At 34.1% G+C, this 13,564-nt stretch overlaps 1 protein-coding gene across 1 annotated transcript in view; it reads left to right on the forward strand.

Annotated features, from left to right (window-relative positions):
* The window catches only part of LOC101896860 (connectin), a 176,550-nt gene that overhangs the window by 64,319 nt on the left and 98,667 nt on the right, over positions 1 to 13,564 (forward strand). The window contains exon 2 of the mRNA XM_005176527.4: positions 6,629 to 7,719. Coding sequence (XP_005176584.2) covers positions 6,727 to 7,719 — 993 coding nt within the window. The 5' untranslated portion in view covers positions 6,629 to 6,726. The remainder of the gene's footprint in view (positions 1 to 6,628; positions 7,720 to 13,564) is intronic.

Below are 13,564 nucleotides of genomic sequence, written 5' to 3' on the forward strand. Positions count from 1 at the left end.
TTTAAAAAAAAAATAACATTGTTTGACACGATATTTAAAACAATAAAAGTACAAGCAAATATAATAAGTAAAAACAATTAAAAAAGCTGTAAGTTCGGCCGGGTCGAACTTTTAATACCCTCCACCTTTGGGTAAAGGAAACATTTTTATATAAAAGTATCTGAATTCAAGCGTGTTTCACTTTAAACTTAATATACCAGTAAGAGCGTTGGTATAATACAGTTAAACAAAAAACCTTAAAGTAAGTGAGGCCATTATATTGGGCCATACCAAAAGGGGAACCTCTAAAGACAATTTCACACTTCAAAGATTGTTATCTACCAAATCCTCTAAAATAACAAATTTAGAACCAATTTTGTGGGTAAATGTGACTAGGATTATCAAAATACCTAATATCGGTGGATACCGTTATATGTTCGCTATAGGAAAACGTGGAACTAAATATTCAATGTTCTGCCACCGGGCTAGAACCACTACTTACTACAAATACTAATTTTTAGACAAATCCGTAAAAAAATATGGCAAAAATCATCAAAAATAATAATAATTTAATTTCGTTCTTAAAGTACTCCTTAAATTGTTAAATATTCACAAATTCTCAGACTTTGAAAGAATTCAGTCAAATCAAATTTTTTCGCCTTATTTAGTATACATTTTAAATAACTTCACATATATTTTCCACCGAGAATATAACCTTTAATATTCCATTGAAATGAAATGACAATAGTATATACCTGAGATTTTATCGTCTGACGTTTTCCCATTTAATTTTGTTTCTCCATTTGATTGATATTTCGGCGATGACAGCGATGATGGAAATCCTGATGATATGCTGACATAAGCAAAGGTTTAACACATTTCTTTCACTTTTTCGAGTCTACAAACTTTTGTTTGATAAATGTTGGCATTTCACGTGACAAATCAGCAACTTGAAATAACTATTGTACACCATTTCAAGTAAAATGGCAAACATGTATTTTATTTGTACATGTGTCAAATGTGTATGTAAATTTGTTTTCTTTGTATAACCTCAACCATACTCTACAGGGGTATATTATTGTGGTAAGTTCGTTTCATCATCGAAATAATTTAAGCTCGAACAATTTAAGACCCATATATTCTAGATGCGTAAAATTCAAAAATAATTAGGCGATGTCGGTCTGTCTGTCATGCACATATTATATTTGAAATATGGAATAAACAAGTTGGAAATGATCAGCCTGTTTTACCGACATATTTATACCCTCCTCCAATGTAGGTTTATTTAATTAAATTTTGATAATTAAAATTTTGATTCGTTTTAGGACTGTACAGAAGGAGTATGCCAATATTTTACATTTTGTGTCTGACCCAAGTCAGATATAAATACTACAACGTGCCAGATTTATACTATATTGACTACTTCCTTTATATTAAATGTATGATAATTTTTTGTTGTTGTTGAAATACGCATGAGGTTCCAGATTCAATTCCTTTGATACTGATAATAATATTGCAAAGTGCAAAATTTTAAGAAAATGGAACAAATATTTCCAATTTTTTTTAATAATTGTTAATCAAAAAGTTAACTTTTGGGATAAAGGAACAAAAGTTGGCCGATATATTCCATATTCACATCAGATCCCTGTGTGAGAAAATAAGAGATTTGTATCATTCATTAGTAACAATATTGGGATATATGAAATTTGAAGAGAATCGGAAGCTTATTTCTCATTTCATGAGCATTCTGTTATTAAAAATGCTTTGTGGGGTGATTAGAAGGAGTGGTCCAAAATCTAGCTTCTTCACAACAGATCATGTCTTGGTAGATATATTGAGATATCTGAAATGAAATGAAGAGAATGAAAAGAATGAATCGGATCCTTATTTCACATTTTATGGGAGTTTCGGTTATTCAAAAGGTTAACCCTTTGTGGGGGAAGGAGTGGACCGATATATCTCATATTCACAACAGATATTGTGTTAATAGAAATATTGAGATGTGTGAGATTTTATGAGAACCGGTTGCTTATTTCACTTTATTCAAAAATTTGATCCGTTGTGTGGAGGTGCCAGAAGGATTGAAGGATTGATATATCACCTCTTTAGAGGTTGTTGATAGAAATATTGATATGTACCGAGTTTAAAATTTATCGGATGCTAATTCCGTGTTTTACCAGGTCTTGTGTTAATAAGAATATTGAGATGTGCGAAATTTGAAGACAATCGGAATCAAAATTCAAAATTTTGATATATTGTGGGGAAGGTACCAAAGGGAATGGTCCGATGTTGCCCATCTCCGAACTTTATCTAAGTTTGACTATAATATTACGATGTACCAAATTTGGACCAAATCGGATACTCCCTTCGAGAGTTATCGTGCACACCTGCCAGCCAGACAGACGGACGGACATCATAGGTCGACTTCAAATGTCCTGAAACGGATTTGGTCAAAAACCGTTATTTCGATCACGTTTTGGCCGTACCAAATGATGTATACACTTTGTATCCATATGGCTGAGGGTATAAAACGTGATATATGTACTTCCAGATATTTGTTATTTTGACAATTCATGACACTTTTTATAACAGATTTTATTAAAATTTTGAAGTTATAGTTCGTAATGTGTATATCAGAAAACCTTTTCTGTTTAAGTCCACGTTTCTACTATATCAGACAATTGTCTATGTATCTCCAAATTTTCCTAACGTTACCTCCCGATATTCGGTAAACTTGACATTTGGTATGAGAATCAAAGTTGGAAAGTAAGTTTGATATATATAAGTGTGCTAACTGTACTACATGGTACTAAATTTAGAACCGTTTGGTTTAGAGTGAATGGATCAAGCTGGAATTTTGAAGTTTTGTATTGAGGCTGGTGGTAGAAAAGAAAAGTATTAGTTCAAATAAAACCACACTTGCTAGATATTCGATATTCGATAGATGAATAAGGTTTAGGTTATATTTGGCTAATTTAACTGTGCTATCCCAGTGCTAAAATCCAAATATTTAAATGGGTAATAACGTTTGTGTCTCTATAGTACAAATTATTTCTTTTTACACCCTTTTATGGATGTTGTAAAATTTCAATAATCGTGCTTCAGTTGCTTAGATTAGATTTTTCATCAAACATTTTCTAACAGAAATCTACTTTTTTGTTGAAAATCTACACGTTTATTCTCACTTTCTGCCAGTCACTGTTTTACAACGAATTTATGAGATTTCATACACTTCCTTTGTGTGCTTTATATTATTCTACCTCTTTGATTTATACTGAATACAAAATAAATCTGACAATATCTGTTGATTGTTAAATTTTACTGTTTCTAACTTTCGTAATATTTTATTTCCGCTTTCGAAGGGAGGTAAAAAGTCTACAGTTAAGACAAATCGTTCCGTCATTGCTCTGCTTAAGAGTGTTAACTATTGTCGAAATTCAAAGCAATTTTTTATTTAGAAGAATCATTTTTTCAAGTGCCTGCAGCTATTGCTGAGGTTTTTTTTCTTTTATGTTTGTCTGCAACATTGGCTTGAGTTGATTTAAAGTGTCCTCCCCTCACTTTGTCTCTATCTCTCTTTAAATGATGAATAATTGGTGGTATTTTATAAAGTTTTTATTGTGGACCGTCAAAAATTTTTCACAAAGATTTCCATTGAAATGTTTTTAATGCTCGCCAAGAGAAATATTTTTTTTCTTGGAAGTGGAAATTGAAAGGAATTAGACTTCTTGCAATAACTTTGTGAAGCGGCAAGTATCGAACTAAATGTCTTTGCACATACTTCAGTTTAGTTTGAAAGAAAATACATATATTTTTTACTAAAATTTTAAATGTCTTGTGGCTTCTTTTTAGGAATACAAATGAATCTCACAAATCAAATATGAATTAATTTGCATAATGACGAAATGGATATAAAATAGAAATAGAGTATATGTAAAAATGTGCAGACACTGAAAACACTAATTATGCAGAAGTATTCTTGGAAGTAGTACTGTGCCATCGGGAGGGTGGGAAATTTAGATGATGCTTATTACTTTAATCGTGGTTTAGGTTCTTATAATCTATGAGTAGAGTATAAGAGTATAGAGTATGGTTTTTAGTAACTATGTAATGTTAAGAATAATTTGAAAATGATTGGATTATACCGAAGGTTTTCAAAGTTTTGTATTTTTATGAAACCTGCATCAAATTTCAAAACAGGCTATATACCAGTACTACCTATACTTTTACTTTGCTATGAAAGACACATATCCCCCATCATTATTAGTATTCCAAAAATAATGACAGCATTACTAGTAAGCTAAAAAACAATGAATTATTCCTATTTAGTTTACAATGCAAAAAATTGTTATCATAACACTTCAACTCCTCCATCAGGCCAACTATGTTAGAAAACAAGTTAGACAGTTTCAGTCGGTGCTTCAAAGTACATAGCCTTAAATGTGGCCACTTTTTTCGGGGACGTACTAAAAGATTGGACACATTTATCCCAAATTTATCTTAGATCTAATGTTAGTACATATAAGGCAATGTGCGAAAGGTAGCGGAAAGAGAAGACCGATATATTTTCAGATCCAATCACCGGATCCAATATAGAAAATAGTATTGGGATATGTAATTGAATTGGGATATATGTGATTGAAGAAAAACAGATATTGATTTCTAACTTCAAGGGGGTTATTGGTTATCAAAATTTTTACCTTTTGGGGAAGGTACCAAAAATGTCTATTGTCGACCTATGCCTTATCTAAATACTACACTGAGACAAGTTCAAACTATGTGAGGTACTCCCATTTACAAATTTGTATACATTTCTTGTAATTTTTTAAACTTTTGTGGAAGTGGTACCAATAGAGGTAGATGGATATTGTCCGCCTCCGCAATCGGTCTAAATTTGCTAAAATAGTACGACCAGATCTGATGCTTCCATTGAGAGTTATCGTGCGCACAGACAGACAAATATTTTAAATATTCCATTCAATGATTAGTACTATGGTCGACTTTTAACTTTACGTTTTCCTCGTGACTGAAAATAAGTCGTTGGATTGAAATTGGAACACGAAATAAGCAGAACAAGAAAAAAGCGAATACATATCACGCTTTTAAAGGACCTTGAATTTTTTTCCAAAAATTCCGTCGAAAAATATCGTTTTAAGTAAAACAGTTATATAGGGGCCATACGAAGACGTGTATCTACATAGATAATTTGCCGTCATAGGTTGTAGTACACATTACCAGCTTAAAAAACGAAATGTGAAACAATTCCGGTAAAAATTTCGCAAATATAAGCAAAATACCGAATATCGGGAGGTGTCGTTATATGTGGGCTATACGAAGACTTTGACCTACACAGACAATTTTCAGTCGTAGATTGTAGTGCCCACAAGAAGCTTCAAATACGACATTCGAATCAATTTCGGTGAATAATGTAGCTAAAATAATCAAAACACTGAATGTATGGAGGTACCTTTATTACGGATCTTTACAAAGGCGTGGACCTGCATTGACTACTTTATTTCATAGACTGCAGTACCCATTAAGAACTTTAAATACGAAATTTGGAAAAATTCCAGTGAATAATAAAACTGTCGCTGAAATAATCAAAATACCGAATATTGGGAGGTACTGTTACATGGGGGCTATACGAAGACATTGACCTATATAGACAATTATCCGTTGTAGATTACAGTACCCATAAGGAGCTTCAAATACGAAATTTGAAACAATTTCGGTGCATAATGTGGCTAAAATAATGAAAATACTGATTATATGCAGGTACCTTTATAACGAACCTATACAAAGACGTGGACCTACATTGGCAATTTTTTTTTTTTCATAGACTGTAGTACCCGTTAAGAACTTTAAATACGAAATTTGGAACAATTCCAGTGAATAATAATACGGTCGCTAAAATCATCAAAATACCGAATATTGGGAGGCATGAGGGTTATACAATCTCGTGAACCTATATAGACAATTCTCTTCCAGGGGATAAGATACACATAACGAACTCCTTGTATAGGATTTCAGACAATGCTATTAAAAATGAGGCTAAAATCATCCAAATACCCAATATCGGGATATACCGTAATATGAGGGATATACGATATCGTGTACCTATTCTCTTCCAGGGGTAAAATACTCAGAAGGAACTCCTTGTGAAGAATTTCAGACAATTACATTGAAAAATGTGGCTAAAATCATAAAAATACCGATTATGGGGGTACCGTTAGATGGGGGCCATACGATATCGTGGACCGATATAACCCATCTTCGAAATTGACCTGTCTGCAGAAATAACTGACCTATGCAAAATTTTAGCTTTCTACTATTATTCGTGTCTCAGAATTGTACGCAGGTCAATATAAATATAATATTTTTATTTCTATTAAATATAAAATTATTGTTTCGATGATACTAGGTGGAGGGAATAATAAAAATATATATTGTGAGAGTGGAAAAAGAAATTTACAGGAAATTATGAGTCTGTAGTTAGCATCTTCGTAAATGTAGCATTCGAACAAATGCTTATTTCATTTCTTTATAAAAATTTCAAACGATTTTTTCCAAATTATATTAAGAAATTTGTCACACCAATAAAATATTTTTAAAATTCTATTCATATTTAAAAATTTTCTTTTCTTTCTAGATTATTTGTATCCTGCTAGAACCCCTTAACAATTAAAACGTACTTGCATACCAGTACCGAACTATTACTTGACCGGACGCAATTTCCTGAGTAGCAAAATGTTAAAGCCGGATTTCCAGTACAAAATGACTCTGCCATTTGTCCTAATATGTATTCTGCTGTCATGTAATGCAGTTGAGGCTCGTTCGCGTGACAAGGAGAGTAGAAGACGGGCTGATCGTCTTGCTGACTCAACTATAACCAACTATGCGCCGTCCTCCTCCTCCTCCGTCGTAAGTCAGTACAACGCATACGGCTCAAGTTCTTTGTCCGGAGGTTCAGTTCCCTATGCAGTGTCTTCGGTCACATCTGCATCATCTAACTATTACAACGGTCCCATAGATGATACTGGTTTCTGTGTTCGACGACGAGACATGAAGCTAATGTGTTACTGTACACCCGATGAGAATCATGTACCCGTTCAAAAAGCAGAATGTTGGGTATTCTCGGAAGGTCTAATGCAAAACGATACTACCTGGACACGTTTCTATCAACAGACCCGACTGCGTGAACTTAAATTTGTCATACAAAATCATGGACGTTTGGACTATATTCCAACACACATCTTGAAACCATTGGAAAATTTGACCAGTATTACAATTGAATATTCCCAGGTTGAGATTGTAAGAAGTTATGCATTTGCCAATTTGCATCAATTGGAACGTATTGTTCTCACAAACAATATGATTATAGCCCTGGATCAGGAAGCTTTTGCCAATCACATACGTTTGCGTGATTTAAATTTGGAACATAATCAAATTTTCGAAATCGATCGCAATGCCTTCCGTAATTTGCCCCTGTGTGAACGCATCAGTTTGAATAACAATAATATAACGAATTTACATGATGGTCTCTTTTCGGATTTGGTTCGCTTGATACATTTGAACTTGGCCTACAATCAAATCAGCACCCTAACTAGTAACATATTCAAGGGACTGGGTAATTTGAATGTTTTGAAGTTGACTCACAATAATATTAACTTTATCGGTGACACTGTATTTGCCGAATTATGGAGCTTAACGGAACTGGAACTGGATGACAATAAAATAGAGGTAAGTAAATATTTGAGATTTTGTTTTTTGTTTTTAACGATGGAAATTTACATGACAATAGAACAACAACTTTAATTTTTCTACGATGTATTATTGGAAAATGAAATTCTATTATAACAGATATTAACGTGAAAATATGACGGAGAGATAACGTAAGACCCGTAGAAAAACATAAATTTTGGGTAAATGAGCCATAAATGCTGAGTCTTTGAGTAAAAAAGTTATATTTTTCCTGCTTTATATTTGTGTAAAATTATCAAATTGATATCTGTATAACTAAAGGAGTTACATTTTTATACCCCACGAAACACTGTGGTCAGGGTATTATGTCTTTGAGAATTTGCCTGTAAAATGGAGAAGGAATCGAGATAGACCCATATTTACTGTTGAGGATCCTCATAGAATCACTTAGTGAGTCGATTTATGGGGACTGTCCGTGTGTCCTAGTATTTCTTATGAAGTTTTATCCGTTTGAGAAGAAATTTTTCATACATTATTTGTTTGGTCCAAGGACAAACCCCATTGAAATTGATGATAATCGGTTCAAATTTAGATATAGCTCCTGTATATATCTTCTTTGGATTTCAATTTTATTGTGCGCCAAAATGTTTAATATTCGTTCAACTAGGATGTGTTTCATTAAATCCGATGGAATTCAGCCTAAAAACAAATTCTTCAATTTTCGTGAAAATCTGCTCTTATGGTGTTTAGGTCCCTTATATTCGTAATATACGCTCCACGAAAATGATATTTAGTACCAAATATCAGATACATCTCAAAAATGCATTTTTCAAATTTTATCGAGATCGGTTCAGATAGCTTCCATATATCTTTAGACGATTTCAGGTTTATTGTGCGCAAAATGGCTAATATTAGACCAAGGAGTGAATTCTGGCACTTCAGACCAAATTCAGCATAAAAGCAAGCTTTTCAAATTTTGTGCAAATCGGACTAAGTACCTCACATTAGTAATATGCACTCCACAACAGTGATATTTAGTACCAAATAGCAGGTACAGCTCAGAAACCTGAATACATGTTTCAAATTTTATCTGGATCAGTTCAGATTTGGATATAGCTTCAATATATATCTTTATTTGATTTCAGGTTTGTTGTGCACCAAATATGTTATACCAGGTCAAATTGGATAGATTTTTTCACATTTAACCGAATTTTTCCATGTGGTGGAACTTAGCTTCGATGTATATTTTTATACCTTCCACCTTGGAAAGAAAAGGTATATTAAATTTGTCATTCTTTTTGTTACACCTCTAACTTTTCGTCATAGACCATTTATGCTCATCATCAGTTAAAAATTCTAGGTCGTTTTATCGATGTCCGTTGTCTGTCTGTTGAAATCACGATACCGCCCACACTATTTGACGTAGAGGATGGTTGGAATTAAAAATGAGATGTATCGGTCCAAGGGTACCTTGGTACCTTTGATGGTACCAACCAAATTTTTCTAGCTACGGTGGCGGGACATTGTTAACGTTCTCGTATAGCCTCCATAGGTGATGGGTTTAACCCCGATTTTCCACGGAATTCTTCCAAATTTGATATCAAGAGTAAGTAATGGGTTCTAATTTTGGTGGCAGAACATTGACTGTATAGGTCCACGTTTTTGTAGATTCTTCAAAATTCTGTTCAAGAATATGGGTAGAATATTTGGTATTGAACATGAGATATATCGGTTCACGTTTTGTTATAGCCTCCATATAACGGTACTTCGGTATTTTGACCGTTTTAGTAATATTTTGTACAGATTTGTCCAAGGAAATCGATTTAGAATTGGGTATACCTCCAATATACTTGCTCCCTCTGAAACAAAGTTATTACTGTTCTAAAGCAATAATACGCTTTCTAATATGGTACTTAATTTTTTAAATTCCCAACATACTATTTTTTTGTTGTTTTTAGCGATGTCCATCTGTCTGTCGGACTGTGTGTTTGTATCTCCGTCTGTCTTTCTGTCTGCTGTAATTACGCTACCTTTCGAACGAATTGAGATAGAAGTTTAAAATTTCGCACACATGTGTATTTTGCCAGTAGGTTAAGTTCCTAAATGGGTCATATCGGTTCACGTTTTCGTATAGCCGCCATATAACGGTACCTCCCAATATTCGGTATTTTCATGATTTTTGAGGCATTATACACCGGAATTTTGTATTGGGAGATCTTAATGGTTACTACAACCAATGGAAATTTCTTATGGAGGTCCCCTTTTTTGTATAGCTCCCATATAACGGTACCTCCCGATATTCGGTATTTTCATGATTTGAAGTTCGTAATGCGTGCTAAAGCCTATGACAGCAATTTTTGCATGCAGGTCCACGTCTTCGTGTAGTACCTCCCAATACTCGGTATTTTTATGATTTGTGCTATATTATTCACCGGAATTGTAACAAATTTCGTATTTAAAGTTCGTAATGGGTACTACAGCCTATGACAAAAAAAATTCGTATGTAGGTCCACGTTTTCGTAAATCCCCCATATCCCGATATTCGGTATTTTGATGATGATTTTAGCGACATTATTCACCGTAATTGTTTCAAATTTGATATTTGAATGTCATAATGAGTACTACAGCCTATGACAACAAATTTCGTAAGCAGGCCCACGTCTTCGTATAGTCTCCATATATCTGTTTTTATTTAAGTTGTATCTTCCGGAAGTTTTTTGAAATTTTTTCAAGTTCCTTCCAAATGGTAGATGGTGTTAAAAGTTCGGGCCGGCCGAACTCAGCTGCTTTTATACTTGTTCTTTGTTGTTTTTAGTGATGGCCCTCCGTCTATCTGTCTGTTTGTATTTCTGTCTATTTAAATCACCCTATTTTTCGAACGAATTGAGATAGGAGGCTAAAATTTTGCACATATGTGTATTTTGCGAGTAGGCAAGTTACACGTCTTCGTATATCGATACTTCCCGATATTCGGTATTTTGATGATTTTAGCGACGTTTTTCGCCAGAATTCTTTCAAATTGTGTATTTGAATTTCGAAATGCATAGTTTAACCCATGACAGAAAATTGTTGTGTAATAATCTGTTTAATCTCGGCGTATCGAAATTGAATTTTTGAGATGTGACTCTCTTTAAGTAAATGAGTGATGTGTGTATGCAGATGATTATGCTCCTCGGTGGGACTTAACTTAAACTCAATGGAGGATATTATGAATGGAATAGCACACATTTCTTTTTCCTTGCATGTTTTACTACAAATAAATGTATATCTATGAAAAAGCGTTTAAAACCATGCCCCACATTGTGGTCTGTTTCAATTATATATAGCGAGTATGCATTTTCATATTGCCGCCAGTTGTACTTGTTGCTTTTTTGTAACTGTAACAACCATTGTACTAGCCCGCAGCTATTTATTCGCACTTGCCAGTAATTGTTGAGGTTACGCATACAGCTTAATATTAAGTTTATGTGGGTAGAGCATGATTTTTGTAATACGCTTGGAAATCATGATCCTTAAGCTAAAGTGATGCGCGGCGCCAGTATACTGCAAACCATGGCATTTCAGAATGAAAATACGCTGGCACATACAAAATGAAGAGAATGAACGTTCTGATATGCCTGTAGAAAAGTCACAGCATATTAAAGCCAACTAGACAGATATATGGGCCTTTTTTGAGTCAGTGACATTCTCTGAGATAAGAGAACAACAACATCAACAAAAAATAAATAAGTGAAAAGCTGGTCGCAATACTGTCATAAACATTCATGGTGGTGGTGGCTGGAAAAAAAAAACTTACATAACAGCTTAGGAGTTTTTCCAGCACATCCTCGTCTTCTTCTTCGCGGATATGTGGGAGTAAATGTATGTCAGTGCAACTTATGTTGAGAATTCTTGGATATGTGACTTACACATCTTACATATCTGGTGTGCCTGACACTATCAGCTTGCTCAAAATTGTGTGTCCATTCGCACACCCACATACATTCATGCGCTGCTGCGAGAAGCTTGCCTGGGATAAGGATTTCTAAGTAATTTTTTCACTGTTCGGGTTTGCTTGTCAGTTTATGGTGCTGTTGTCGTCTTAGTTCTTTGTACTTTTTGTGTTTTTTTTTTTTCTGCAAAAATTGTCATCATTCTTCGCGTTTTTGCTTGGTTGACGCTAGAACACTTTTTTCTTCTTCTTCTCCATTAAGGGAAAAAGGATGGTAAATTTAAACGTACGTAAATATGTACGGGCTATAGCAGCAAGATTGCGTGTCGAGATTGCTCAAGTATTTGAGTGTTGATGATAGGCGTTTGTTGTTCAGTTCAAGTGTTGAAATGGGGTGTGCAGAACTTTTCAATGTATGTGCTTTGTATGGGCTTCATTAAAAGCTTAAATTTAAACGGGATGTCTTTAATTTATACGATATTTGCAAGAAACGCACTGTACAATATGACAAACTTTTCAAACAAGTAAATAACCTTTAGCAAATACACACACGGATTAAGTGTTTTGAATGTATATGCAACTTACTGGTGATAGACACTACGCTATTAGTAATGGTCTTCATAAAATCATCCCACTAGTCGTCTCTAAGTCTGGTCATGCTTTCTTGTATTCAAAGTAGTTTTAACCGCACCCCGCTATGGAGAATGTTATTCTATTATAATTCAAAAGTGTAGAACATGCCGAAATAATGATCGGAAAACCAAAGTGCAAAATTCATCTCTGTCTGGCTATGTATGTCAGTCACATACTTTGGTACCAGGTTGGTTGTATGATCAATCAGACATTATTAAGTGGGAAAAAATTGTGAGCTAAGTGGACAAATCTCTTTTTTTATTAAGGAGCCTTTCAATATCTCAATTTTGCTCCGATGCGAAGGTTAGATCAAAATATCTCGAAGAAATATTTAAATTAAACAAGTAAGGCCAACCATATGATATCCTGCAACACTATAATATATTGGAAAACCCCCTAGGTCAAAAGATGTTTTTATTAAATGTTCATCGAAAATTGTGACTTGTAAAGCAAGTGCAAAATCAGGAAAATTTTCAGTTTTTTGTCCATTTCAACCCGAAATATTCAGGATCACGAGACTTTTATTCTGACCCTAACCCAACCCCCTATTCCTTGAAGATCGGACGAAATGTGCGACCTGTATATAATATCTCCAACAACTACATTGTTGTAGGGTGTTAAAAATGTTACAAAATGTAGAAGTCAAATTGAAACAAGTAAGCAAATGCTATATTAGCACAGGGAAGACCCTCTTATGTTCAAATCCGTTTTGTGAGATTTCGTTTCTGAAATGATGACATACAGCCCCGAACAAATGTTACCTTTGGCTTTTGGCCGGGGGCATTTGCCTATATTTACGTTCTCTGTCGAAGTGATAGGTATTCAAAACAATATCACACAAAAGTTGTGGTCCAGTTTAACAGTTAAATATACTTCAAAATTCTAGACTTCCGCCCCGTCTTAAACTCTAACTTCGGGCAAAATTCCACGACGATTTGTGATTAATTGTGACCTGTAGAGGGACGAATAAATCGGGAAAATTTTATTTTTTTGATACATTTGAACACCTACATATACATGTTCACAAACAATAGGCTTCTATTCGGACCCTAACCCTTACCCATGGAAAATTTCATGAGGATCACACGATAACTGCGACCTGAATATAATACCTCCAACACATAGTGTTGTAAGGAGAAAAACAAGAAAAAAAGCTGTAAGTTCGGCCATGTCGAACTTTGAATACCCTCCACCATTTGGAAAAAATTTGACAATTCTCAAAAACAATAAAATCCGTTAAAAAATCTGTTAAAATCTTAAAAGTACCGAATCTAGCTGTTACATTAGGGTCTATACGACGACATTGTTATAAGACATCAC

Source organism: Musca domestica, unplaced genomic scaffold (genome assembly GCF_030504385.1).
Source record: "Musca domestica strain aabys unplaced genomic scaffold, Musca_domestica.polishedcontigs.V.1.1 29, whole genome shotgun sequence".
Classification (NCBI taxonomy): Eukaryota; Metazoa; Arthropoda; class Insecta; order Diptera; family Muscidae; genus Musca; species Musca domestica.